Here is a 26,237-nt window from a genome sequence, read left to right as displayed (position 1 = left end):
ATAGATGCCGTGTGTAAATCGAAGAGATAATACATTTTACAGCGTAGGTAGACCAAATGTTCGGAAAGACCAAATGTTTGGAAATGCATGTGTCTATAATAAGAAGATTAATCCACAAGGATGTCAGCAATCCTGTGGGAGCCATCGGGGAAGTAGTATGATAAGAGTCAGGCAGGACCGCAGAGACAGGTTCAGCCACGACTCGAAGTCCAGGACTCAAATCCAGTACTCAGGATAGAGAATCCAGGACACACGACCACAGCAACAGGATCAGCCTCGACTCAGGATCCCGGCGTAGATATAGACACAAAAAAGAAATTTGGGGGAAGCTGGGTTAATCGGAACATGAGAGTACACAGGTACAGACAGACAGAAGGAAGAAGTAAGGTGTCCCCCCCGACAGTCCAAGCCTATAGCAGCTAAACTAACGTGTCTACATACATGCACTCCCTTAGGATAGGTTGAGGGAAAAGGGTAGCAAGTAAGAAGTAAGGAACACAACGTGTCTACGTACATGCACTCCCTTAGGATAGGTTGAGGGAAAAGGGTAGCAAGTAAGAAGTAAGGAACACAACGTGTCTACGTACATGCACTCCCTTAGGATAGGTTGAGGGAAAAGGGTAGCAAGTAAGAAGTAAGGAACACAACGTGTCTACGTACATGCACTCCCTTAGGATAGGTTGAGGGAAAAGGGTAGCAAGTAAGAAGTAAGAGACAGAGGTGGAGAGGCACACGCAGGGAGAAAGGTCCCCACTGGAACCTTAATTGGAATTGGTGAGAGGTAGGTCTGTGACTACGTTACACACTCCCCGGCCGGAATAGGCCTCTCTGCAACCTGTTACCCTCTAATAGAACCTCGAGAGGTCAGAGAGGGGAAAGGTTTTGGATAAAGTTTTAAATATAAGATCTAAGTTTTTAGGATTTAAGTGAAAGATTAAGAACTAAAATATATAGGTGAAGAGGCACAACGTGTCTACGTCAATGCACCCTTATTAGATTATTTTATTTTATCACTATAAGCTTTATCAAAAAGGAAGGTCTTAAGCATACTCTTAAAAACAGATAGGGTGTCTGCCGTCCAAACACAAACTGGAAGCTGATTCCACAAATGTGGAGCTTGATAAGAAAAGGCTCTGGCTCCCATTGTACTTTTAGAGACTCTAGGAACAACCAACAACCCTGCATTCTTGGAACGCAATGCCCTAGTAGGACAGTAGAGTATAATGAGTTATTTAAGGTAAGATGGCGCCTGCCCATTAAGGGCTTTGTAGGCGAGAAGAATAATTTTAAATTTTATCCTGTGTTCTATAGGGAGCCAGTGTAAGGCAGCCAGCACAGGAGTAATGTGATCCCTTTTCCTAACTCTGGTTAGTACACGAGCTGCAGCATTTTGAATCAGCTGAAGCGATTTAACTGACTTTTTGGCACACCCTGATAATAAAGAGTTACAATAATCCAGCCTAGAAGTACCAAATGCATGGACTAGTTTCTCTGCATCGTTTTGAGGCAAGATATGCCTGATTTTTGCAATGTTGCGTAGATGAAAGAAGGCGGTCCTTGAGATTGATTTTATGTGGGCGTTAAAAGATAAATCCTGATCAAATATAACACCAAGGTTCCTTACAGTCTCACTGGAGGCCAAATTAATGCCATCCATAATTAGTATATCTTTAGATAGTTTGTTTCGTAGATTCCTTGGGCCGAGTAAAATAACTTCAGTTTTAGCCGTGTTTAAAACCTGTTAAACCCGAGAGACCCCGGTTCCGGGGGCCTCCTGCAATATCTTGCATAAAACAGTGTCTGAGGGCATGTTCATTTAATAAACTATGAATGTTTTATATCCATGTAACGGAAAGAAACTCATCTAACTGATCATTTAAAAAAGAATTCTCCAAAAAAAAAACACAATGCTAATGCTGAGCCTCTGAATTAGCAACGAGCGAAAAATGCTAACAGATGACTGCACCGAAATTCACTCACAAAACCTTATTATTTATATTTGCTGCACATCTCAACCCATCGTTTCACGTCGTGAGGGGACACATAATCGATGGTTATCCTTATTATCACTCAATCATACAAACTCTCGGAGATAATAATAAGAACACACATCAAAACATATGGAGCTAGTTAGCCAAAAACGGCAAAATGGCTCACCTGTGTGGTAGTCTGGTCAAAAGTGGTCTTCAATGGCATTAAAACGATAAAAAACGATGCTGAAGTTAATCCATAGGTTAATCCAATGTGTATGTGTCACTTTGAATGATTTCTGATAATCCATGAGCAATAAATCTGCTTTTCGGTTTTGAGATGTCAGACCTAGAGACAGCTTCACTATGGAGCAAAACTGGTTGCTCAAAGACGCCATTTTTTTTTTAACATGAGTGTGTGCGGGACGATTCCCCTTCGATTCTATTGGCTCTAACGGTCAGAAAGAGATGTCACATCTCAAAATCGAACAAGAGGGGCCAGAGATAAGGAAAATCCACCCAAATGGCCCCAGAAGAGGTTTTTTTTGCTAAATCTGTCTAAAAAGGTCAAATATCACTTGTTTTGCATCAATCTTGATACAGGGTACTTATTATATATTGTACTTTGGATTCCTAAAGCTTTTAGTCTACTAACCCATCATCCAAGGTTAATTTTTACCAGTGGTGTAGTGGGTATTTTTTTACTGCGGGGACGCACGCTAGTTAGGTAATATCAAACAATGCCACACAAGTGCGCACGTGCGCAGTGCATTCAAAAAACGGGCAGACAGGTCCACAGAAACTACCGGTATGCTTAGTCCTACTTTAGTTACTGTACTGCAAAAAGCAGACGGCGCTGCGCTCAACACACACAGAGTCAAAACCATGGACACACTGGCACATAAGTTACATAAACAATTTATAGGCCTAAATTGCATAAGCTACAGTATTGCATCTCTTTCTCTTGCTATATAATATAGCCTACTTATGCAAACAACATTGAATCTGGACTTGACATTATTCTGATTAGGCCTAGCCTACATTGCAAATAAGCAGAACACACACACACCTTGTTTCCTCCGCCACATCTCCTCCGTCCATACCTCTGGGAAAGGTGAGCTCGAGCTAGCCAGGGGAATGTTGCTAGCGCAGCTAAAGTTAACGTTGTGCTAGCATTATCCACGTCTTTAGGCGGCTCTTCTGATGATGTAGTGCTAGTCTAGTAGCAGCTTCACTTGTAGCTTCGGTGCTGCTAGCCTCTTTCTTCTTGTGAATTATATTCTTTTTAGAAAATAAGTCAAGTAAAAAATGTTTGCCTGCCATTATAGAGCTTTTTCGTTAGCGTTCTTGAGGGAAAGAGCTGCCGCAAAATCGGCAGCTCTTCACTGACACACCCCCACCCCGCCGCGGGGTCACGAGCGTGATGACGATTCATAATTCTTTAAGGAAATCGTTTTTATTTTGTATTATAATTACTGTGAAATGTATTATGTTTTTGTCATTATTACAACAAATACACACTTGCATCTGATAACACTGGCAATGATTTTATATTTATTAGATAATTAAAAAAAAGATCATGCTCCAAATAAGTGGGGGTACGGCGTACCCCCGCGTCCAACGCGGTTTTCACCAGTGGTGTAGTGGGGATTTTTTTACTGGGGGGACGCTATTTTAATTAGGTAATCTCAAACAATGCCATACAAGTGCGCATGCGCACAGTGCACTCACAAAACGGGCAGACAGGTCCACAGAAACTACCGGTATGCTTAGTCCTACTTTAGTTAGGCGCTCAACACACACACAGACTCAAAACCATGGACACACTGGCACATAAGTTACATAAACAATTTATAGGCCTAATGCAGACATGGCGCTGCTTTTCACACACACACACACACCTTGCGTTTTGAAGACTGATACATCCGAAATGGATGAACAAACTTTGCAGCCCAGTTTCCCAGCTTTGCAGTCTATCCACGGGTATTCCTCTTGTTTCCTCCACCACATCTCATCTGCTCCGTCCATACCTCTGGGAAAGGTAAGCTTGAGCTAGCCAGGGGGACGTTGCTAGCGCAGCTAACGTGCACGTTATCTAGCATTATCCACGTCTTTAGGCGGCTCTTCTGATGATGTAGTGCTAGTAGCAGCTTCACTTGTAGCTTCGGTGCTGCTAGCCTCTTTCTTCTTGTGAATTATATTCTTTTTAGAAAATAAGTCAAGTAAAAAACGTTTGCCTGCCATTATAGAGCTTTTTCGTTAGAGTTCTTGAGGGAAAGAGCTGCCGCAAAATCGTCAGGCGGCGAGCTGGCTCGCCGTGGGGTCACGAGCGTGATGACGAATCATAATTCTTTTAGGAAATCGTTTTTATTTTGTATTATAATTACTGTGAAATGTATTATGTTTTTGTCATTATTACAACAAATACACACTTGCAACTGATAACACTGGCAATGATTTTATATTTATTAGACTATTAAAAAAAAGATCATGCTCCAAATAAGTGGGGGTACGGCGTACCCCCGCGTCCAACGCCCACTACACCACTGATTTTCACTATAAGTACAACATGTTTTTTGGACGGACACTATAATTTACAGTTTTTTACCATGTTCAATCTGAATTTTCTTTAAAATAAAAACATCTATATTGATTCTGACTTTTCTATATCCAACTCACAGGTTTATCATTACTTTGAGAAAAAAGATTATTAATTTAACCCTTTTAGAAGGGAAGATATGGTCATTTGTTCTGGGAATGTCATTTTCGAGCCTGAGACCTGAAAAACAGGCTTAGGGCTAAACTGGTTAACATCAAAAAGTTTAAGGTCATCCACGTTTTTAAGTCCTTAAGGCAGTATTGCACTTTATTTAGGTGATTGGTTTCATCAGGCTTGATGGATAAATATAGTTGAGTATCATCCGCATAACAGTGGGAATTTACAGAATGATTCCTTATAATATTGCCTAGCGGAAGTATATATAGTGTGAACAAAATAGGTCCAAGCACTGAGCCCTGTGGCACTCCATGGCTAACTTTGGTTTGCATGGAAGATTCATCGTTGACACACACAAACTGAGAGCGTTCAGACAAATAGGACCTAAACCAGCCTAAAGCAGTTCCCTTTATGCCAACTAAGTGCTCTAGTCTTTTCAATAGGATATCATGGTCGATAGTATCAAATACAGCACTGAGATCGAGCAAAACAAGAATAGAGACAAGTCCCTTGTCTGAGGCTATTAGAAGGTCATTTGTGACTTTAACCAGAGCTGTCTCTGTGCTATGATGTGTTCTAAAGCCAGACTGAAAATCTTCAAATAAATCATTGTTTTTTAAGGCATTGTTTTTTAAGACATATATTTAAAAAATCTAAATTGACGAAAATGAACATCAAAGTTACAAGTCAAAATGAAATGTAACCTGGAAGAAATAAGTTACTCCCCTTATGAAATTGACAATGCAGTATTTTGGTATTGGAATTTTTTTTAGAAGCCAAACATTCACTTTCTGTTTAGCTCTGTTTTTGTCTCCACAAGTTCCTGAGGAAATAATTGATGGTTTAGCTGCTAAGTGTGCTTCTGTGTTCACCAGCTATGTTGTTAACTTTGACTGTCTGCAAAAAACAGTTACTTCTGTAAATATGCTTGACAACAGCGCTGAGACTGAACAAGGTTCTGCTAAAACAATGTTTTAAAAAGGCTTAAAAGCTAAATACAGAGTGTTGCATAGTTGTTTGCGTGGTATTATTTTAAGTGTTAGGTCTATTCATGTCATGTTTTTCAGTTGTTGCTTTAAAAACAAGCACTTTGCTATTAAAGTTATTGTTTAAAGTAAGTAGTTACTTAATGTTATGAAATATAAGGTAATACGGTTAATATGCACCTTGTTGTTGTGCTCCATAACAAAACATAGGTTTTTCATCTTGAAATCCGGTGTTATTGTTCCGTGTTAATCAAAAGTCAACGTTGACTTACGTTAAGCTGCCTACGTTATCTTATAACAAATGTAACATACGTACGTAGCCTTGGGTGACAAATATACCTATTTTAACCCAATCTATAACTTTACCTAAGCCTAATCAAGTAATTCTGTTGCCTAAAACCTAAAGTAATTTAGTTTTTTCAATTGTGACCTTTTGACAAGATGAGCCCCTGATACTCTCTATGGATCATATATTGTTCTTAAAAATCGTTGGCAAACTATATATTCTTTCGTTGAGGTCACGTTCCTTCTTTAAATTTGTGTTTTTGTACTGTTGAATAGGAGAGGACAAGGTAGTTCTGATGAAGAGGAATTTACTGTTAAAATGGGAGGACCTGTTCAGGAAGAGATTTCTCTTTATTATGTGATGGAAGGAGGGCGAAACGAGGCTGCAGAACCTCTGGGACTGTGGGCAGCCAACACTCGAGAAACACTGGCGGCACATGAAATAATCAAAGAAAGAGCATAACGTGCAGAGTCAGTGAATGCCACTGTCACACTGTAAAACATTTCTGGATCTTATTATGGAGAGGTTTTGCAATAAAACTGAACGGCTGGTGAAAAAAAGGGTGCTGAAAGCGCCATATGCTTGTAACTCTGACTGAAAACGATCAAATGGATGGAAGGTTTCTAAAAGACCCAAACAAACTATGCTGCTATAGCATCTCGGCTCTATAGGGACGATCTTTTGGTCCAGGCTGAAGTAATAACTATTCAATTAAATGCTTTGAAATTTGGCAGAAAGATTCTTGTTCACCCTTGGGTTGAATCGTAATCACTTGGGTGTTTTCGTGAAATGTAAACCTGATAAACATATGGGATTTCCATTAGCATGAACTTTACTTTGCATTTGATCCTAATTAGCATTCATTAGCATGTTTTATTTGTTTTTAAAGGAGGCATAAGTATTTACAGTCACAACCTCAATGGAATTCTTAGTCTTCAGCTTTCTATGTCAACTTGTTTTAGTATTCAGGGTAATGGTGTATTGTGAATTTCTTCATTACCTCAATCCAAACCTGTGCAGCCACACCTCTGTGGGCAGGAAGGAGCGGAGCTGCTGCGTGAGAAGAGCTTCATGCTCACAGCTTGGCTCACCTTCTTGCCCAGCTTTGAGTTTAACTTCCTTCCAGTGGGCGGTGTCCCATCCAGCAGCAGAGACACCCACAACAGGACAGCTGCTGTTCATGTGCACAGACCTCAGAGAAGATCCACAGTTCTCAATACTGCATTGCTAAAGCAGGTTAGAAAACTACAGTGTTGACTATTTGTTTCTTTAGCCATGTTGACCGCATGACTCCAGGGATGGCAATGTCGGTTAGTCTGTCCACAAGTTTGATACGGGCAGTAAAACATTTCACCAACTATCAGATGTATGGTGAATGGACTGTGTTTATCTGGCGCTTTATCTGGTCTTTACGACCCCTCAAAGCGCTTTAAATTCTACAAGTCATCATTCACCCATTCACACCCCATTCATAAAGAGCGATGTGCCATTTGCTCAAATAAGTTTTCATTCGCACACACTGTTGGCCACGCGATCAGGAGCAACTCGGGTTAAAGTATCTTGCCAAAGGACACACCGACATGTTGACTGCAAGGCCGGGATTGAATCCACAACCTGATTGAAAGATGATCGCATTACCTCACAGCCAGTAATTTAAGGTCCCCTATTACACTGTTTTTCATCAATATATTAAAGGTTTCATATATATACAAACCATTTCTCTGAAGTGTTTGGCTGGAATACCAAACAGATCATGCATTGTAGCATGCCAAAAACCCCTCTGTTTCAGCCCTGTTTCAAAAGTGCTGATTCTGTAGCTTTAAATGCTAATAAACTGCTGCTGGCCACACCCATCTGCGACATGATTGGTTTAAAAAAACACAGGTACGGGTGTTACCTTGGTTGGTTATTGGCTAATGGTTGCACAACCCAAAACAACATTGTGAAATCACAAAGTGGCCAAAATCTGATCAGCTCATTTTCAGATAGGTTTTTATATAAATGGATCCGGACAAAAAGAGAGAGATTGTTTTTTCCTGAATCATTTTGAGTCTCTTTACACACTGGCAACACTTATTTATGTATGAAAGACATGAAAAAGTGGATTTTGCATAACGTTTGTATAGACCTTCTGATTGAAAGGTGACCGCACTACCTCACAGCCGTCATAAAAGTTCCTACAGACATTCATGATCCCCAGAGGAAGAATCCTAAGAACGCTGGTTACAGTATTCTCTGGCTTGGCCTCTATCCCCACCATCTCTGAATCGGTTCTGAGCTAAATATCTGAAAAAATAATAAATGTATTGCAAATAAACTGCATAGCGTTAGTGTTCTTTTGACAATGCTGAAATGTTACACATTACCTTTAAAGCACCATTGTTCACAATTCAGTCTTTCAGCAGTCGTGCTATAAAACGCTACAGACAAAATGCCTCTGAATATGAGCAATATTCAATCTGAATCATTAACAATAAACTCTGATGCCTAAGATCTTCTCAGATTATTTTTTATCCGCCATATCCATCTCCTATTACCCACAACGTTTATTTTTGCTGTCAAGATACAGTACATGAACTCAGAGCCTTTTCTTGGAACAGATCTTATCTGTTCCTTCTCCAGCTGCATAGTGCTGTAGAATAACATTAACAATCAAATGACCTGACCCAGGTTAAAACATTTGGCTTTTCTGTGTTCCACGTTGTTGGAGAAAAATGATCGAAGGTCACTTGGATGGAGTGAGCCGGTGTGATGGCTGTCAGGTCAGGTCTGCCTCAACCTGCATTATGAGACTGCACCAGGATCCCTGTAATGCTGAGCTCATTATGTTTAATTGTTTTGGATTCGAACAATGTGGGATGGATTGGGTTGAGGAATTTCAGCTTGTTAGACTGAAGTTGAGAAAGGTAGAAAGTGAGTTTTTTTTTACCCAGGTACTTTATGTTGTGATATTTTCCATGTCAAGAGACTTTCTAGCTGTCTTCCCTGTGCATTGTGTAAAGTTTTTAAAGCAACATTAATCTCAAGGTTGCAGACAGTATAATGTAACTACATTTAAAAGACAATTACAACATTTATTCAAATAAGCTTTTAGTTTTGATCATTTTCCCATGTTATCCCTTTTGCTTACTTCCACCTGTTCTTATCTCATATTCATTTTTCCGATCTTTCCCGTATGTCCTTCATAAAAAGGTTTGCTTCTCTTTCTTGCCGATTTTTCTGTATTTGTTGATTCCCTTGCTCATGCTCTTTCTTTCTCCCTTTCCTAGTGCCTTTTTATTTATTTACTTTATTCCTTCCTTCTGTCCTATCTCTCCTAATTGTCTTGCTCGTCTTCTTCCCTACCTTCCCTATCTGATCTGTAAACATACACAACTGGAAACAAGATGTGTATACACCAATGAAAACTCAAGTCAATAGGTTTACTTTTCATACTGTAAGCAAACTGCTACATCAATATACATTTATACAGTGCATCCGGAAAGTATTCATACCCCTTCACTTTTTACACATTTTGTTATGTTACAGCCATATTTCAAAATGGATTAAATTCATTTTTCTCCTCAACATTCGAGACACAATACCCCATAATGACCAAGTGGAAAAGGTTTTAAAATATTTTTCGTAAATGAATTAAAAATAAAACACTCAAATATCACATAAACATAAGTATTCACACCCTTTACTCAATACTTTGTTGATGCACCTTTGGCAGCAATTACAGCCTCAAGTCTTCTTGAGTATGATGCTACAAGCTTGGCACCAGTGGCGTTTTCTCCTGGAGGCCAAGGGAAGCCAGGCTTCCCCTGTTTTTTCGGATTGTAGTTATAATTTTAATAAATAAATAAAAACACTTTGTTTAGTTTTGGAAATTCTTCTTTGCTGTGTGTTGCTGCCTGCCCGTCTCTCCCCCATTCTCATTGAGTATTTTACAAAGAGTGAAACAGCGCCCCTCTAGATGTTATGGTAAAACAGTAGATTGCACTCACTGTTACGAGAGGAGGCCAGCCGAAATTGGCTTCCCTTGGTGAAAAAAATGGAGGGATTGACCAATCAGACAAGTCTCACGTCATGCCCCTGCCAACCTGTGATTGGTCAGGGCCATGCCAAGGGAAGCCAGAGGCGGCTGGCTTCCCTTGCCTCACAATCCAATCAAATGACATCAACTTGGTGGTGCAGTGACGCATCCTAAAACCCAGAAGTAAGCTGCGCTCGCATTCCCTCGACAAAAAAGCAATGGGATTTCTCCATAGGATTTTGGAAAATAGCTCGAAATAAGGTCTGTGGAAAACAAACCTGTTAGATAAATGCATGTTTTGTTCAGCCGGATAATATCCACATGTCTACTGTACTTTTATAATTTTATAATCATAAATCTAATCGATAGATAGATAGTGTCACTGCACCACTCTCACCGCCGTTAGAAAGTAGCAAGCAACTGAAGCAAGTGCAATTATGGAGGGTGGAGATTTGGAGTATTTAATCTACATTTTGTTTACTAAACTTCCGCTACAGCAGCAACTCAAAATAAATCTGATGACAGGCCAATGCCCAAACTGAAGCTGTGTACAGCGAGGAAAAAAGGAGCGAATCGGACGTAAAACGTTAAAGGTCTCCTGATTTAGTTTGTGAATGAATGCTTATTAGAGTTTCGGCTGGAGAGTGCGTGCGGACCTGTCGGTTAGATAACAGGCATGTGTAAATCCTGCATCTGTATGATATATGTGTAAAATGATACCGGGCGCTGTAATCACTCATCTGGTTACAGCGTTACATTGACCACCACATCCCCCCCCCCGACCCCCAAAAAAGGACGTATTATTGGCTTCCCCTAATTTTTTTCCCATGCCACACTACTGCTTGGCACACCTATCTTTGGGCAGTTTCTCCCATTCTTCTTTGCTCATTGTCTCAAGCTCCATCAGGTTGGATGGGGAGCGTCAGTGCACAGCGATTTTCAGATCTCTCCAGAGATGTTCAATCGGGTTCAAGTCTGGGCTCTGTCTGTTCCACTCAAGGACATTCACAGACTTGTCCCGAAGACAGACGACGCCATAGCCCTCACCATCCACACTGCCCTCTCACACCTGGACCAGAGGAACACTTATGTGAGAATGCTGTTCATTGACTACAGTTCAGCCTTCACTACCATTGTGCCCTCCAAGCTGGTCATCAAGCTCAGAGACCTCGGGCTCAACAGTGCTCTCTGTGACTGGATCCTGAACTTCCTGACGGGCAGACCCCAAGCAGTGCGGGTGGGAAACATCACATCCTCCACCCTGATCCTCAACACCGGAGCCCCTCAAGGCTGCGTGCTCAGCCCTCTCCTCTACTCCCTGTTCACATACGACTGCGTGGCCATACACAGCTCCAACACTGTCATGAAGTTTGCTGACGACACGACCCTCATCACCAGATCACCGACGGTGACGAGACGGCGTACAGAGAGGAGGTCGAAAACCTGACATCTTGGTCCCAGGATAACAACCTCCATCTCAACGTCAGCAAAACAAAGGAGCTGATTGTGGATTACAGGAAGCAGCAGAGAGAGGGACACGCCCCCATCTCCATCAATGGGACTACGGTGGAGAGAGTCAGCAGCTTCAGGTTCCTCGGGGTCCACATCACTGAGGACCTGACACGGACTCTTCACACCACCACCATCACCAAGAAAGCCTGACAGCGGCTCTTCTTCCTCCGCAGGCTGAGGAGGTTCAACATGGACCCCAGGATACTCTTCAACTTCTACAGGTGCACCATAGAGAAGCTGGTGGAGCTGTTGGAGAAGCCTGTGACACAAGATTTTCATCGACATAACTACACTGTAGCTATGTTCGTTTGACAAATAAAGAACCTTGAACCTTGAAGCCACTCCTTTGTTATCGTGGCTGTGTGCTTAGGGTCGTTGTCCTGTTTTGAATTGAATTGATTTATTTAAAACAAGGGACAGTGTACATTTATCAACATATTAAAAACATGTAAAAGTACTCGAATTAGCCAAAAGGCTAGTTTTCATCGATAGTCCCTTTGCCAGATGGTGATAGACATCCTAAAAGCAATAATAAAAATACCACAACATTGTTATACCATTGTACATATTTACAATAGATGACATCACTGAATATAGATAAGAGCAAGTCATGATAATAAATAAAAAATGTTTTTACAATACACACTCATACACACTTTTTGTCTAGTGTTTTGAGTGCTTGTTTATACAGTGATTCCAGTGGTTTTAGAGCTGTAGAGTGTGCATTAGACCAGCTTATCAGACAGTAGTTGATGTGGGAGAGGACCATTGAGTGAAGCTTAGGAAGTTTCTAATGTATCTGTAATTTGACAGATTTAACTTTACTTTATTGCAGACCTTTTTTGATATGTTTTTTGAAATTGAGGTTTGTGTCAATATGTACTCATAAGTACTTGTACTCCGAGACAACCTGAAGTGTCCTTCCAGAAAATAAAACATCTTGTTTTGTTATAATGCTTTGGCCCTTGGAGAAGAACATACACACTGTCTTTGAGATATTTGGTTGCAAACAATTATTGTTAAGCCAGGATCTAATATTCTCCAATACATCAGTGACCTTGGTAGCAGCCTCTTCTGCGGTTTTGCCATGAGTAAAAACAACTGTATCATCAGCATACATTAATACATCACATTCTCCACACACAGAAGGCAGATCATTTATGTACATACTAAACAGGATTGGGCCCAATACAGAGCCCTGCGGTACTGCAGTTGACAAACATAGTGCACTAGACTTATGGTTCTCAATTTGAACACATTGGGAGCGGGATGAAAGATACGAATTAAAGAGGTTGGTGAATTCTATAGAAAAAAAAGTTAAGTATTTTTTGCAATAAGATGTTGTGATTAACAGTGTCAAAATCTTTCCGTAAGTCAAGAAACACGGCCCCCACAACCCCACCCCTGTCCATTGATGCCTTAACTTTCTCCACGAGGAAGCATGTCGCTGAATTTAAAGGTGATTTTATTTTTTAAAGGTTTAAAGGTGAACCTTTGCCCCAGTCTGAGGTCCAGAGTGTCTGCCCCAGTCTGAGGTCCAGAGTGCTCTCTGACTAAGGCCCTTCTCCCCCGATGCTCAGTTTGGTTTTGGCAGCAAGCTCTAGGAAGAGACCTGGTGGTTTCAAACATCTTCCATTTGCAAATGATGGAGACCACTGTGCTCGTTGGGACCTTCAATGCTGCAGACATTTTTCTGTACCCTTCTCCAGATCTGTGCCTTGATACAATCCTGTCTCTGAGGTCTACAGTCAATTCCTTGGACCTCATGACTTGGTTTGTGCTCTGATATGCACTGTCAACGGTGGGACCTCATATAGACAGGTGTGTTCTTTTCTAAGTAATTTCCAATCAATTTAATTTACCACAGGTGAACTCCAGTCAAGTAATAGAAACATCTGAAGGATGATCAGTGGAAACGGGATGCACTTGAGCTCAATTTTCAGTGTCAAAGCAAAGGGTGTGAATACTTATGTACATGTGATATTTCTTTTAATTCTTTTTAACACGTTTGCAAACAAATCTTCAAAAACGTTTTCGCTTTGTCATTATGGGGTATTGTGTGTGGGATATTGAGAACAAAAATGAATTTAATCCATTTAGAAATAAGGCTGTAACATAACAAAATGTGAAAAAAGTGAAGGGGTATGAATACTTTCCGGATGCACTGTACCTACACTGTACATATAAGATTGTATCTTTGTTATAACTCACTGTACAATATGTTTACCAATTCACTTGAAGTACAAAATTAAGTGCAGACTTCTAGGGGGCTTGGTATTCATTGGTATACATTATTTATTTTTTACTTTAATATTTACTTATATTAACTTACTTATGACTTATTATCCTTTTGTGGTTGTACCCTTATTTGTTTTCTATTTCAATTTTATCCTTATTTTTTTTGCATTTTAAGAACCAATATGGTTTCAAGGAATACAAAACAAGAAAAATTCAAGCTAAAAGATTTGATGAGATCAAATAAAAAAACAGACGAAGCAGTGGAAGAAAAATTATGGAAAATAATGATAAATGTACATAAACAGATACTTCAATTATTTTCACTTCCGGAGCAGCGTTAGTAATGTTGTTTACATCACTATTTTCTTCCATCTTTGATCAAAGAAAGAAAGAAAGAATTATTAAAATATATTTTATTCTCAATATTGCTGTTTTTTTCCCACCTCTCCTGTGTTTTCATTCTGTCATGTGAATTTCCCTCTGAAACTTTAATACGTATGAATGGAAGTACCAGAGTGTAGGAATATTCTGTTACAAATATAAGTCCTGCATTCAAAAAGTTACTCAAGTAAAAGTACAAAAGTATTAGCATCAAAATATAGTTAAAGTACCGAAAGTAAAGGTACTCATTCTGTAGATTGGTCCATTTCAGAATAATATATATTACATGTTTTATATTGATTGATCATTAAAGTGTTCTCAAAGCTGGTAAAGGTGCAGCTAGTTTTAATGACTTTGTATACTGCAGGGTAGTTTGTGAATTTACTCCAGGTGGAACTAAAGTCTGATTTAAGACTTGATTATATTTCACATCATTCATCCACATCTGCAAAGTAACTAAAGGTATTAAATACATGTAATGGAGTAAAAGTACACGATTTACCCCGGAATTGTAGTGGAGTAGAAGTATAAAGAAGCATTACATGGAAATACTCAAGTAAAGTACAAGTCCTTCAAAATGTTACTTAAAGGGGACCTATCATGCAAAATGCACTTTTGTACATCTTTTATACATGAATATGTGTCCCGGGTGTGTCAGGGAACTCACCAAGTGTCAGAAAACACAACCCTCTCTCTTTTCCTCCATACCCAAATCTCTAGAAACGGGGCTGCAATGGATCTGATACAGATTTGAAATTGTTCTGACGTTAGAAACTGGGTGCTCCGCCTATATGGGCAACTCTCCACCTATCAGGGGAATGAGAGGTTGCCGTGGCATGGTAACAGCATGGTAACAGCATGGTAACAGCATGGTAACAGCATGGTAACAGCATGGTAACAGCATGGTAACAGCATGGTAACAGCATGGTAACAGCATGGTAACATGACGCTCGTGCCTCGCCCCCCTCCTTTGCAGGGGGGCGTGGTCAGCTGCAGCTCATTTGCCACAGAATCAGCCCTTGCAAAAACAGGGCTGGAATAGAGCAAATAGAGCGAAATGAGGCATGGCTAAAATGCATAATCTGTTTGGTATTTTGAAAAAAAAACTTCACAGACATGCTTTATATAGGTATGGTCCTACAATATATTATTCAAATATAGCATGATAGGTCCACTTTAAGTACAGTACTTGAGTAAATGTACTAAGTCACTTTACCCCACTGCTTCAAATATAGTATTTCTTCTGCTGTGTTGTAACTAGTTCCCCTTCATGGCCTTCTTGTTTATTGATAAACTAACTCAGGCAGCGTGGCACTGAGTGGAATGACAACCCCGCGAGGCACAGAAAGTGACGCACACAGCCCTGCCAGCAGTGTGTAAAGAGGCTAAAGACGCCGGTGGAGAGCACCTGTCAAACTTCATATCAAGTCACCCGTTTTTCCAGCTTCACTTTGCCTTCCTCTAACCTGACAAGCAGGCAGGAGACCCCTCAGCGTGTCATGTGTCCCATAAATGTTACTGATCCTAACTCGCATCTCCACACACTGTAGGCCAAACAGGATGATTGCTTGTGTGGTGGTGATCTCCCAAAAGTGACAAAGTGTGTTGACGGCTCTCCTCTGACGCAAGAAAACCATTTAGTTGTAGTGTCTGGTGTCACGGGGACGCATAACAACGCAAATGCTACCTATAAATACACGTCCAGGCTATTTTAAACCTAACAGGGTCAAACCGGAGAGTTCAACTTCCTTTTACCGCACAGAATGTATAGCTTTAATTTTCTGCAGAAGATTGAAGAAAATGGGAAGATGATTATAATTAGACAATAATATAAACTGGGGGAAATAAATGATACAAAGAGCAATTACAACCTATTATGTTAAGGTTGCATTAAAATGTGTTATAATAAACATCCTGGAAATGTGGTTAAAGGGTCAGTTCACCTCAATGATAAGAAAACCAAAACACTTTAAGTCTAGAAATGTCTAGCTATAGCTTTGGTTTTGCTGCTAAAGGTTGATTCTGGAGAAAATTTGATAACAAATAAAAAACAAGAAGAGTAATGTCAGCATGAAACTTCCCTCATCAATTACTGCCACTAAGAGAATAGTTTTTTGTGTTGCAAGTTCTCTGAAATGTTATGTTTAAGTGTGCAAATAAAGCATTTTCTATTGATAACTTTTGGTCATTAAGGAGAAATCTACAGATACAAAGTTAGTCAAATAAAGATGTATTTTTGATTATTTCTTTCCACTATTTGTAATGAAAGCAAATAGCTTAAAACGGTTCAGTACAATGTTTTGACTGTAGCGTTTCGGATTACTACTTTAAAGGGGCCCTAATACGCATATTTTCAGGTTCATATTTGTATTTTGTATCTTTACTGTGACATATCTCCATGCTTTAATGTTCAAGAACATGTTTTTCTCAAACTGCCTGTGCTACAGCACCTCTTTTCACCCTCTGTCTGAAATCAGAGCCCAGTCTGCTCTGATTGGTTAGCTGGCCGGCTCTGTTGTGAATGTCCAACCACTTGAAGATGTGCCACCCCTTAGCCTATCACATACAATGTGTTGGAGCGCTAGCCTAAGCGAGTGTTATATAATGAGGTCACTTTTGGTGCATTTCCACTGCAGCGGGTAGCCCCGTTTAAGCGTCCTTAATCGTCCTCAAGCGGCCAGGCCAGTTTTTGGTGGCCTTTCCATATAGCGTAGCACCGGCTAGCGGGTACTTTTTCCCTCTTTTTCCGGCCCCATAAAATCGTGGTTCTATCAGGCCAGGGCCAGGGCTGAACTAGTGATGTCAACACTCTCGACTGCTGATTGGTCAGAGAGAATCGTCACAAGATCCCGCGCAAGATCATCCCTAGTGTCGCATATATATCTAGAAGCAAGCTTGCACAGCATTTTTGTAAACGGAGGAGCTACAAAAATGGCAACGTCAAAGACAAGCACACCGTGGTCGACCGAGGAGGTGACGACGTTCCTACATCTCAGTGGGGATGATCAAATCCAGCGGGAGCTCGACGGAACAACTCGAAATGTGAAAAAAAAGCTGATCGCCCCGCCTACACTGCGTTGCTACCCCAGGTCCTAAACTGTAATGGGAATGCGCCACGGCCACGGACGGCCAGCGAGGCAGCCCGAGGCCTGAGCGAGGACGCTTAGGGACACTTAAACGGGGCTACCCCGCTGCAGTGGAAATGTGCCATTTGTCGTGGAAGTAAACAAAGGAGTCCAATGGATGCGTTTCAGGCGTATTTCTGTCTTCATCATTACATTATTACATTACATTACATTGCATTTAGCTGACGCTTTTATCCAAAGCGACTTACAATAAGTGTGTTCGACCAACAAAATACAAACTTGAGGAAAACAGAATCATATAAGTACATCAGGCTTCATAGAGCAAAAACATTTCAAGTGCTACTCAACTGGCTTTAGATAAGCCAGCCCTTTATTAGTATATAAGTGCTTTGTTAATAGTTATATCGCTCGAAGTGGAGTCGAAAGAGATGAGTTTTCAGTCTGCGCCGGAAGGTGTGTAAGCTATCTGCTGTCCTGATGTCAATGGGGAGCTCATTCCACCATTTTGGAGCCAGGATAGCAAACCCACGTGTTTTTGCTGATGGAAACTTGGGTCCCCTTCGCAGCGAGGGTGCAGCGAGCCGTTTGGTTGATGCAGAGCGGAGTGCACGTGCTGGGGAGTACGGTTTAACCATGTCCTGGATGTAGGAAGGGCCAGATCCATTCGCAGCATGGTAAGCAAGTACCATTGTCTTGAAGTGGATTCTAGCAGTTATCGGAAGCCAGTGAAGGGAGCGGAGGAGCGGCGTGGTGTGGTGTGGGAGAATTTAGGAAGGTTGAAGACCAGGCGAGCAGCTGCATTCTGGATGAGCTGCAGAGGTCGGATGGCACATTCAATTCACATGCAGGTAGACCAGCCAGGAGGGAGTTGCAGTAGTCTAGGCGTGAGATGACGAGAGCCTGAACCAGAACCTGCGTCGCTTTCTGGGTCAGCTGGGGACGCATCCTCCTGATGTTGTAAAGCGTGTATCTGCAGCAGCGGGTTGTAGCAGCGATGTTTGCAGTGAAGGACAGGTTGTTATCTAGGATCACACCCAGATTCCTTGCAGTTTGAGTCGGGGAAACAACAGAGGTGCCAATGTTGATTGTTAGGTCAAGAGTGGGACAATCTTTTCCCGGAAGGAAAAGCAGTTCAGTCTTGTCAAGGTTGAGCTTGAGGTGATGATCAGACATCCACTGAGAGATGTCAGCTAGACAAGCAGAGATGCGTGCGACGACCTGGGTCTCTGAGCGGGGAAAGGACAGAATTAATTGGGTGTCGTCAGCGTAGTAGTGGTATGAAAAACCATGCGGGCTAATGACTGATCCGAGCGAGTTTGTGTACAAGGAGAAGAGGAGGGGACCAAGAACAGAGCCCTGAGGGACCCCTGTAGTTAATTGACAAGGGTCGGACTCGGACCCTCTCCAAGTAACCCTGTAGGTGCGGTCTTTGAGGTATGAGGTGAGGAGGGAAAGTGCAGAGCCTGAAACTCCAAGTTCTTGGAGAGTGCGAAGGAGGATCTGATGATTCACCGTGTCTAATGCAGCAGACAGCACCAAAAGGATGATGACAGAGGAGAGGGAGGCTGCTTTAGCAGTGTTCAGTTCCTCAGTGACAGCAAGGAGGGCAGTTTCTGTGGAGTGACCTGCCTTGAAACCAGACTGGTGCGGATCCAGAAGGTTGTTCTGATGGAGATAACAGGAGAGTTATTTAAAGACAGCGCGTTCAAGTATTTTAGACAGGAACGGGAGGAGAGAGACAGGCCTGTAGTTTATAACATCACGACGGGTTGAGAGTGGGTTTCTTTAGGAGAGGGTTTACTCTTGCCTCCTTGAGACTGTTTGGAAAGTGACTAGAAGTTAGAGAAGTGTTGATGAAATGGGTGAGAAACGGTAGAATATCAGGAGCGATAGTCTGAAGGAGGTTTGAAGGGATAGGGTCCAGAGGACAGGTGGTAGGGGCGGGCAGAGGTAATGACGGTAAGAACCTCACTTGGAGAGAGAGGGGAAAAGGAGGTCAGTGTGTGGGTGAAAGGAGGGTCTGGTGACCCAGCGGTGAGTAGAGGTGAGTCAGAAAAAGAAGAGCGAATATCATCAACCTTTTTTTCAAAGTGGTTAACAAAGTCGCTTGACAGAAGGGAGGAGGGGGGAGGGGCTTTGGGGGGGTCCAGGAGGGAGTAGAAGATGGAAAATAGTTTTTTGGGATTGGAATAGGAAGATTGGATCTTATCTTGAAAGAAAGTGCTTTTTGCCTGAGAGATCGAAGCAGAGAAAGAGGAGAGGAGAGCCTGATAGGTTAGGAGGTCGTCACGGTGTTTGGATTTCCACCATTTCCGCTCTGCTGCCCGAAGGACGGTTCTATTAGCACGCAGTGCATCATTTAGCCAGGGAGCAGGAGGGGAGTGACGAGCCTGCCGAGATGTGAGAGGACAGAGAGAGTCCAGAGAGGATGAGAGAGTAGAAAGGAGAGTTTCTGCAGCAGAGTTTGGAGGTAGTAGTTGGAACGAGTCCGAGGAAGGGAGGGCTGAGAGCACCGATGAGGCAAAGGTAGAGGGGGAGAGGGAACGAAGGTTACGGCGGACAGGTGCAGGATGAGAAGAGATTAGTTTGTTATGTTTGGAAAGGGGTAGAGAGAATGAAATGAAGAAGTGATCGGATGTGTGGAGCGGGTTTACAGAGAGGTTAGAAGTAGCGCAGTTCCTTGAGAATATGAGATCAAGGACATTGCCAGCTTTATGAGTTGGTGGGGACGGAGACAGTGAGAAAGCAAAGGCGGGTTAACAGAGATGTTAGTTCGTCTATCTTCCCTGTCTGGAGGTTGAAGTCTCCGAGAAGTACAGCGGGAGGGCCAGTTTCAGGGATGTGTGAGAGGAGATTATCTAATTCCTCCAAGAAGTCCCCCAAGGCGCCTGGTGGACGGTAGAAGAACAACAATGGTTAATTGTATAGGATGGGTTTACTGTGACGGCATGGAATTCAAAGGTGGAAGGAGTGAAGTTAGGTAGCTTGAAGAGGGAAAAGCTCCATTTGGGAGAGAGCAGGAGACCAGTGCCACCTCCTCTGCCAGTGGGTCTGGGTGTATGGGAGAAGGAATATGCTGTGGAGAGAGCTGCTGGGGTGGATGTGTTGGATGGAGTAATCCACGTCTCAGTGAGAGCAAGGAAATCCAGAGACTGCAGGGAAGCGTAGCCAGAGATGAAGTCAGCCTTAGGAACAGCTGACTGGCAGTTCCACAGGCTGCCTGAAACTAGATGTTGGATCTCAGTGGAGCATGTGGGATAGACGAGAGCAGGCCGGTTATATCGATTACGACACTTAAAAAGGAATGGAGAAAATACACATGATTATAGCATGAGGGGCTAAACAACCAAATAAAATAAAACACCAGCGATACTTTAGCTCAATCAAAGTAGGATTTGCCTCCTCTTTGCCTCCCACGTGCCTCCCGCAGGACTCCAATGTCTTTGTCAGTCTTACTCCCGCAGGACTCCAATGTCTTTGTCAGTCTTAGCCTGTCTGACGCTGAAGCTGACGCTCCATCATCATGAACTGAACCTTTAAATTAACCCTGCTGATGACATTTCTGAAAACTACGGGAACTCACTTAACTGAAATTACATTTCAAAGTATAAAAAAAAGCTATATTCAGTTTGATTATTTAAGCAATCAGATGTTTATGTGTGTTAAGACTCAGGCAAACCCATGTACGTCATCAGAGAAAGACACACTTCCTTATATTCAGCCATGAAAGCAAAGATCTGATTGTGTAATAATTCATCACTTCTCCAACACTTAACCTAATACAAACACTGACGTCAACTCATCAAGATTCATATTTCCTATAAACATTGAAAGAAGCACAGATTCATAGACAGTATCAGTTTATGTCGGCCAGTAATAATGTTACATTTCAGCACAGAAATGCTGAAGATGTTTATTTGAAGACAGTTTCATCATTATACCGTTGGTCTACTGTTCAATATATGGTACTGTATCTTAATAAAAAATTAAAAAATAGCAACAAAACGTGATTCTTTAAGGAATACTTCACTTCTCAAAGTTATCATTTATCAACTTCTCACAGAGTGCAGTGGTGGAAGAAGTACTCAGATCCTTCAAAATGTTGCTTAAGTCAAAGTACAGAAAGCAGTAAGAGCATTACAATATTGTATTTTGTCAATTTTAGAGATTTTTCAAATACTGGGTAGATCAATAGTACAGTACTGAATCTTATCATATCAGCATATCTTGTTTTTATATGTAAAAAGTAACTAGGAGTAAATAAATGTTATATGGAGTAAAAACAATATATGCCTCCAAAATGTAGTGAAAAAGAAGTATAGCATAAAATGGATCTACTCAATTAAAGTACAAGTATGACAAAATACTACTGATGATGTACAGCAATTGATAACTTAGTTACATTCCACCACTGACCAAGTGTTTCCTTGAATTTTGAGGTGAAGTTTACCTTCAAGAATGGAACTGCAAGATCTTGTCACATTATCAAAATGTCAACAGTTCAACATATTGGGAAATGAGCTTATGTGCTTTCTTGTAGAGTAAAAATAATAACATTGATATCAATTTCACCTCTGTTCATGTACGGAGCTGAAGTCACAACGTAGTTAGCTAAGTTTAGCTTAGCAAGATGACAAGAGAAAGGGAGAACTATAGCAACTAGCGTAGCAAGCTAGGCTAATCTTGCTGTGACTCCAGAACAACACAGATAAAGAGTGGTGCAGTGATGACGTATTAGTGTAGGCTGACAGAATGTGTCCCTTGATAAAAAACAAAGGGAATTTTTCACTGCCTTTTGATATATTGCAGAAAATAAGCTCTGTCGCAAACACATTATGATACTTAACTAACCAAAAACACGACCCAATAAGCCAGCATCTATCTGGTTCTAGCTAACATTGAAATCGTTCTTCGCAACTGTGAAACTATGACACATTTGAGTATCAATGAGTTTATTAAACCTCATCACGTCCTGTTAATACATGCAAATGATTACATCAAAAAAACATATGTTACATTTGATACTTTCCTTACAGTATGGAAGTACACTGGAAAATAAGTAATCAACACTATACACAATATTCCTTTTGATGTCTACAATTTGCCAAATCTACTCAGTGTCACTTTATAGATTTTGTTTAATACTGAGTATAATGATTAAGATAATCAAGGTAGAGCTGCAATAGTTTTTGTTGAATAATAGATTACCCGATTGACATAATTGGCAATTACTTTGATATCCCTATAATCGTTAAAGTACGTTTTAATGTAATAGTGCTAGTAAATGCTTTTTCCAACATGAAAAATGTTTCTCTGTATTATATTATATTTAAGTGAATTTCTTTGGGTTTTAGAATCTTAAGGACATTGCCTTAGACTTTGAGAATTTTTTTTCCCCTTTTTTCTGATATTTTATAGACCAAACGATTCACTGAGAAATGTATGGACAGGTAGAAAAAATGTAAGTTGCAGCCCTAAATCAAAGTGCTTTGAGAGAATACGTATTTAACGTTAAACATTCTCTCTGAGTAAAATATCGTGTGCCATCTAATCCGATTTGCTGAGAAAATATTTGCAGATTTGAAGGAAAATCCTCACATTGAGTACCATAAACTTCCATAGCAGACAATCCTTGTGAGATGAACGCTGACACTTCATAAACAGTTGAGGAGAAGTAAATGAAGGATGAATTATTGTCCTGGATTTTCCAGTTTCCCTTTCCTTCTCCTGTGCCTTTCAAAGCACACATTCTCTTTAGAATCAAAGCCGCCACATCCAACAGCAGATTAATGGGAGACTTCCTCTACACGGTGGTAATTCATCTTAATTGTGATCCATTCCTCTTGGCTGTGTTCCCAGTTGGCCAGATGCTCGACGTTTGTTTGACAAATAAATCCCTTACAATGTCTTCAAAGCATTAAGGTCTGGGCGTATAGAGTCTGCGGTAAAAAAAAAGTTTTTATAGGTTGGAAGAGGCTAGCCAACATCTGTATGCAGCTGGTCATGCCCAGAAAACAGAAGATGAATTATTACCATCAAATTGGACATACAGGGTCCCACGATTTAATAGACGGAAGCTTATGTGCATAAATCAATCCTGAAATTAAAATGTAAGTTAAAGCGTCCTGAACATATTGTCTTCAGTGATTGTGGTTCTTGTCTTTTTTGATGTATTTTATCCATGGTTCTCCAACTCATTCTCAAAACCAGGCCTTTTCAGACCCAGAAAACCAGGTGTCCAACTTCTAGTTCAAGTAAAAATACTCCTCTGGTTGGCGACCAGGGCGGTCTGGCTCTCCCGCCGCCTCTCCTTCTTCCTCCTCTCCAGTCTCATCTTCCAGCAGACCACGCTGGACGCCAAGAGCACCAACCCGGCCGAGAGGAGCACCAGGCCAAAGTAGGAGATGGTGGATCCATGCGAGTTGAAGCTGTAAGCCACAGCGGTGACCACGATGCCAGCGATGAGGACCACCACGCCAAAGGGGATGGTGCAGCGGTAGCAGGAGAGCTCGGCCCCCCCCGTGGCTGCGGTCAGCTGCACTTCATTGACCAGGGGGATGTTCACCTGGGTGGCTGCGGGACTCTCGGTGTTGTTGGCCTTCTCTGGGGTCACTGGCGTTCTCATGGCGTCCTCATTAGCTTCTTCTGGCATTGCAGGAATTAGAAACCCTCTGTTAACCAACCACAGATGGTTCCTTCGCTGTCGCCCCTTTACCTCCCTTCCTTGCTAGGGTGTTCCAGTCTGTGTGGGGGGGAAATTGCAAAAGTCATACTTGTTACTCAACACATGACAAAGACTTTCCAGAAATAGTTGTTTTTTTTGGTAGATTTTGACACCACATTTCACAATTCAGCAACACTTTTCTGACCCCCCCCCCCCCACACGCTGCTTTAATGTAACTTCTTTGCACAATCCCAGCCGCCGCCCCCTGACCCCGGCAGAGGAGTTGTCTGAATGACGCAGGACCACTCAGCCCTGCACGAGCTGAGACATTCCCTGGAGAGCGCAGGATATGGCATTACAAACTGCTCCGTGAAATGCGAGGAGCTTCGAAATCACCAGCAATTTCCCAAGCACTCATTCTTTCCTCCATCGCGTCAAGAGTCAGTGACAATAAATGGGTAGTGTCAGGTATGCTATCTTTAAAATGCTTACTTTTTTTATTAAGAGGGCCAAATGTATCTCTTGTAGAATTGTATAAGGTTGTTTAGAAGTCTGACATGTCGTTCCCAAACTAAGGTGTCAGCTGAATTTGATGGAGAACCTGAGAATTTAAGCTTGGTAAAGTTTACTTAAAAAACAACATCATTGTGGGTATTTAGTTAGAGAATTCCAATCACAAAGTTTCCACGGTTATAAAGATATCTAACTTTTTTGTTTAGTCATTTTTTAAGCTAAAATGCAAATCACTCGCTCTTTCCAGCTCTTCAAATATGAGTGTTTGATGCTTTTATTTGTTGTGTAGGATTGTAAAAACCTCTTTGATGTTAAGACTATTGGACATCTTATTGGAACGTGGGAAATCATAAAATAAATGTTGCATTATTTTTAGACACTTGATTGACATTTTTGTATTTATTAGAATGTAAATAATGCTATACTTGTGAAGTAATCTGGACTTTTCTTTCGAACATAGTGGTTGCCAGATCTGTACCAAGTATCAGAAAGAGAAGAAGAAGAAAAAGAAGAAGAAGAAGAAGAAGAAACATTTCTGCTCTATAAAATAACCGTAAAGCTATTATCGTTAAAGCCAACTATAAAGCAAAACCATATGTGAAGGAAAATCAGCCTTTGTTTGAAATGCTCTTGATCACACTTGATCCCTTGTACTCATAAAATGTAAGTTTGAAATGTTACTCGAAAAAAAAGTACCAGGGAAAAAGGGTCCAAGATGTGAAGCAAAAACAGTTTAATAAAAAAACAAGTTATAGTATAAAATAAGACGTAATTAAATGAAATTACAGCCAGTATAGCGTATTTTACAATGTCTGATAGGTGTGTAATAATAAGCATGTTTGCTAAGGCTACTGTAATTAGCGATAAGAAAAAAAAGTAATGAAATACAGAAAAACATACTTTTTTAGCAAAGTAATCTGCAACCACGGCAATGTAAACTGACTTGGAGCCTGGTAATAAGAAAAATAACTTACCTTTAAACTTAAACTTCAGCTTGTTATTTGTAATGAGGTAAATCTACTTGACAGCTCGACAAAGCAGAGTACAGACAGAAGAAAGGTTACTTGCCTCACAGCAGTTTTCCATGTCGCACAAAGTGCTCCTCTGCTGCAGGGAAGCGTCGCCTCAGTGGAAACCCGCTCATAAAATATTCAGTCAGATTCATCTAATTAAAAGATTTCTTCTGTGTTGAAGTCGACCGCAAACAGCTTCTCTTTCCGGGCTGGAATATGACTCCCATTCATGAAAGGCGTCCTCCCGTGAAGTCCTCAGGTTCAGGGCTGCGGCTCGGACTGCCATCCCCATTCAGTACAACTATTTCAAGTATCGATGACTGCAGCGTGAAACCCACCGCAGCAAGGGGTAGACCACTTCCGGTCATTTATTTCAAAATAAATCTCCTTTTGTAGCGAGCATTGATTGCAATTGATTTCCCTTGTATACAATTATTTTGAAATCAACATTTGTTTATTTCCCTTACTGTTTAGAATTGATCACTGAAATGTAGTTTTATAGCGAACAGAACTCTTTTGCAGTGGCTAAATATACGCACAGACCAATTTCACAATTGGCCATATTAACATAATATTATATTGACATAGTATAATATAATATTATACTATGTCAATATAATATTATGTTAATAATATTATATTATAGTAAATTACATTATATTAAAATTATTTTATAATAAATTACATTTTATTATATCATATGATATTATAGAATATTATATTCATTATATTACACTATATGATATCATATTACATAATATACAATTATAATATATTATACGAAATTATGTTACGATATTCAATTCAATTCAATTCAAAACCTTTATTTATCCAGGTAAAATCCCATTGAGATC

General features: G+C 40.9%; 1 protein-coding gene and 1 pseudogene across 2 annotated transcripts; both read right to left on the bottom strand.

Moving 5' to 3' along the window:
• Positions 1-17,618: 17,618 nt before the first annotated feature.
• LOC117539842 lies at positions 17,619-18,720 on the bottom strand (annotated as a pseudogene).
• Positions 18,721-21,036: 2,316 nt separating this feature from the next.
• Positions 21,037-25,688, bottom strand: tmem100a (transmembrane protein 100a). Of its 2 annotated transcripts, none has more exons than XM_034206191.1 (2): positions 25,439-25,688; positions 21,037-23,935 (listed from the first exon to the last, which is right to left on the bottom strand). In XM_034206191.1, exon 2 carries the CDS (start codon positions 23,843-23,845, stop codon positions 23,444-23,446), a length of 402 nt encoding a protein of 133 aa, XP_034062082.1. In that variant the 5' UTR covers positions 23,846-23,935; positions 25,439-25,688; the 3' UTR covers positions 21,037-23,443. The 2 variants fall into 2 exon arrangements, with proteins under 2 accessions (XP_034062082.1, XP_034062083.1); XM_034206192.1 differs by having other exon boundaries at positions 25,345-25,457.
• Between the last annotated feature and the right edge of the window lie 549 nt (positions 25,689-26,237).

This window comes from Gymnodraco acuticeps, unplaced genomic scaffold, assembly GCF_902827175.1.
Source record: "Gymnodraco acuticeps unplaced genomic scaffold, fGymAcu1.1, whole genome shotgun sequence".
NCBI lineage: Eukaryota > Metazoa > Chordata > Actinopteri > Perciformes > Bathydraconidae > Gymnodraco > Gymnodraco acuticeps.
This window is presented reverse-complemented; position numbering and strand designations above follow the sequence as displayed.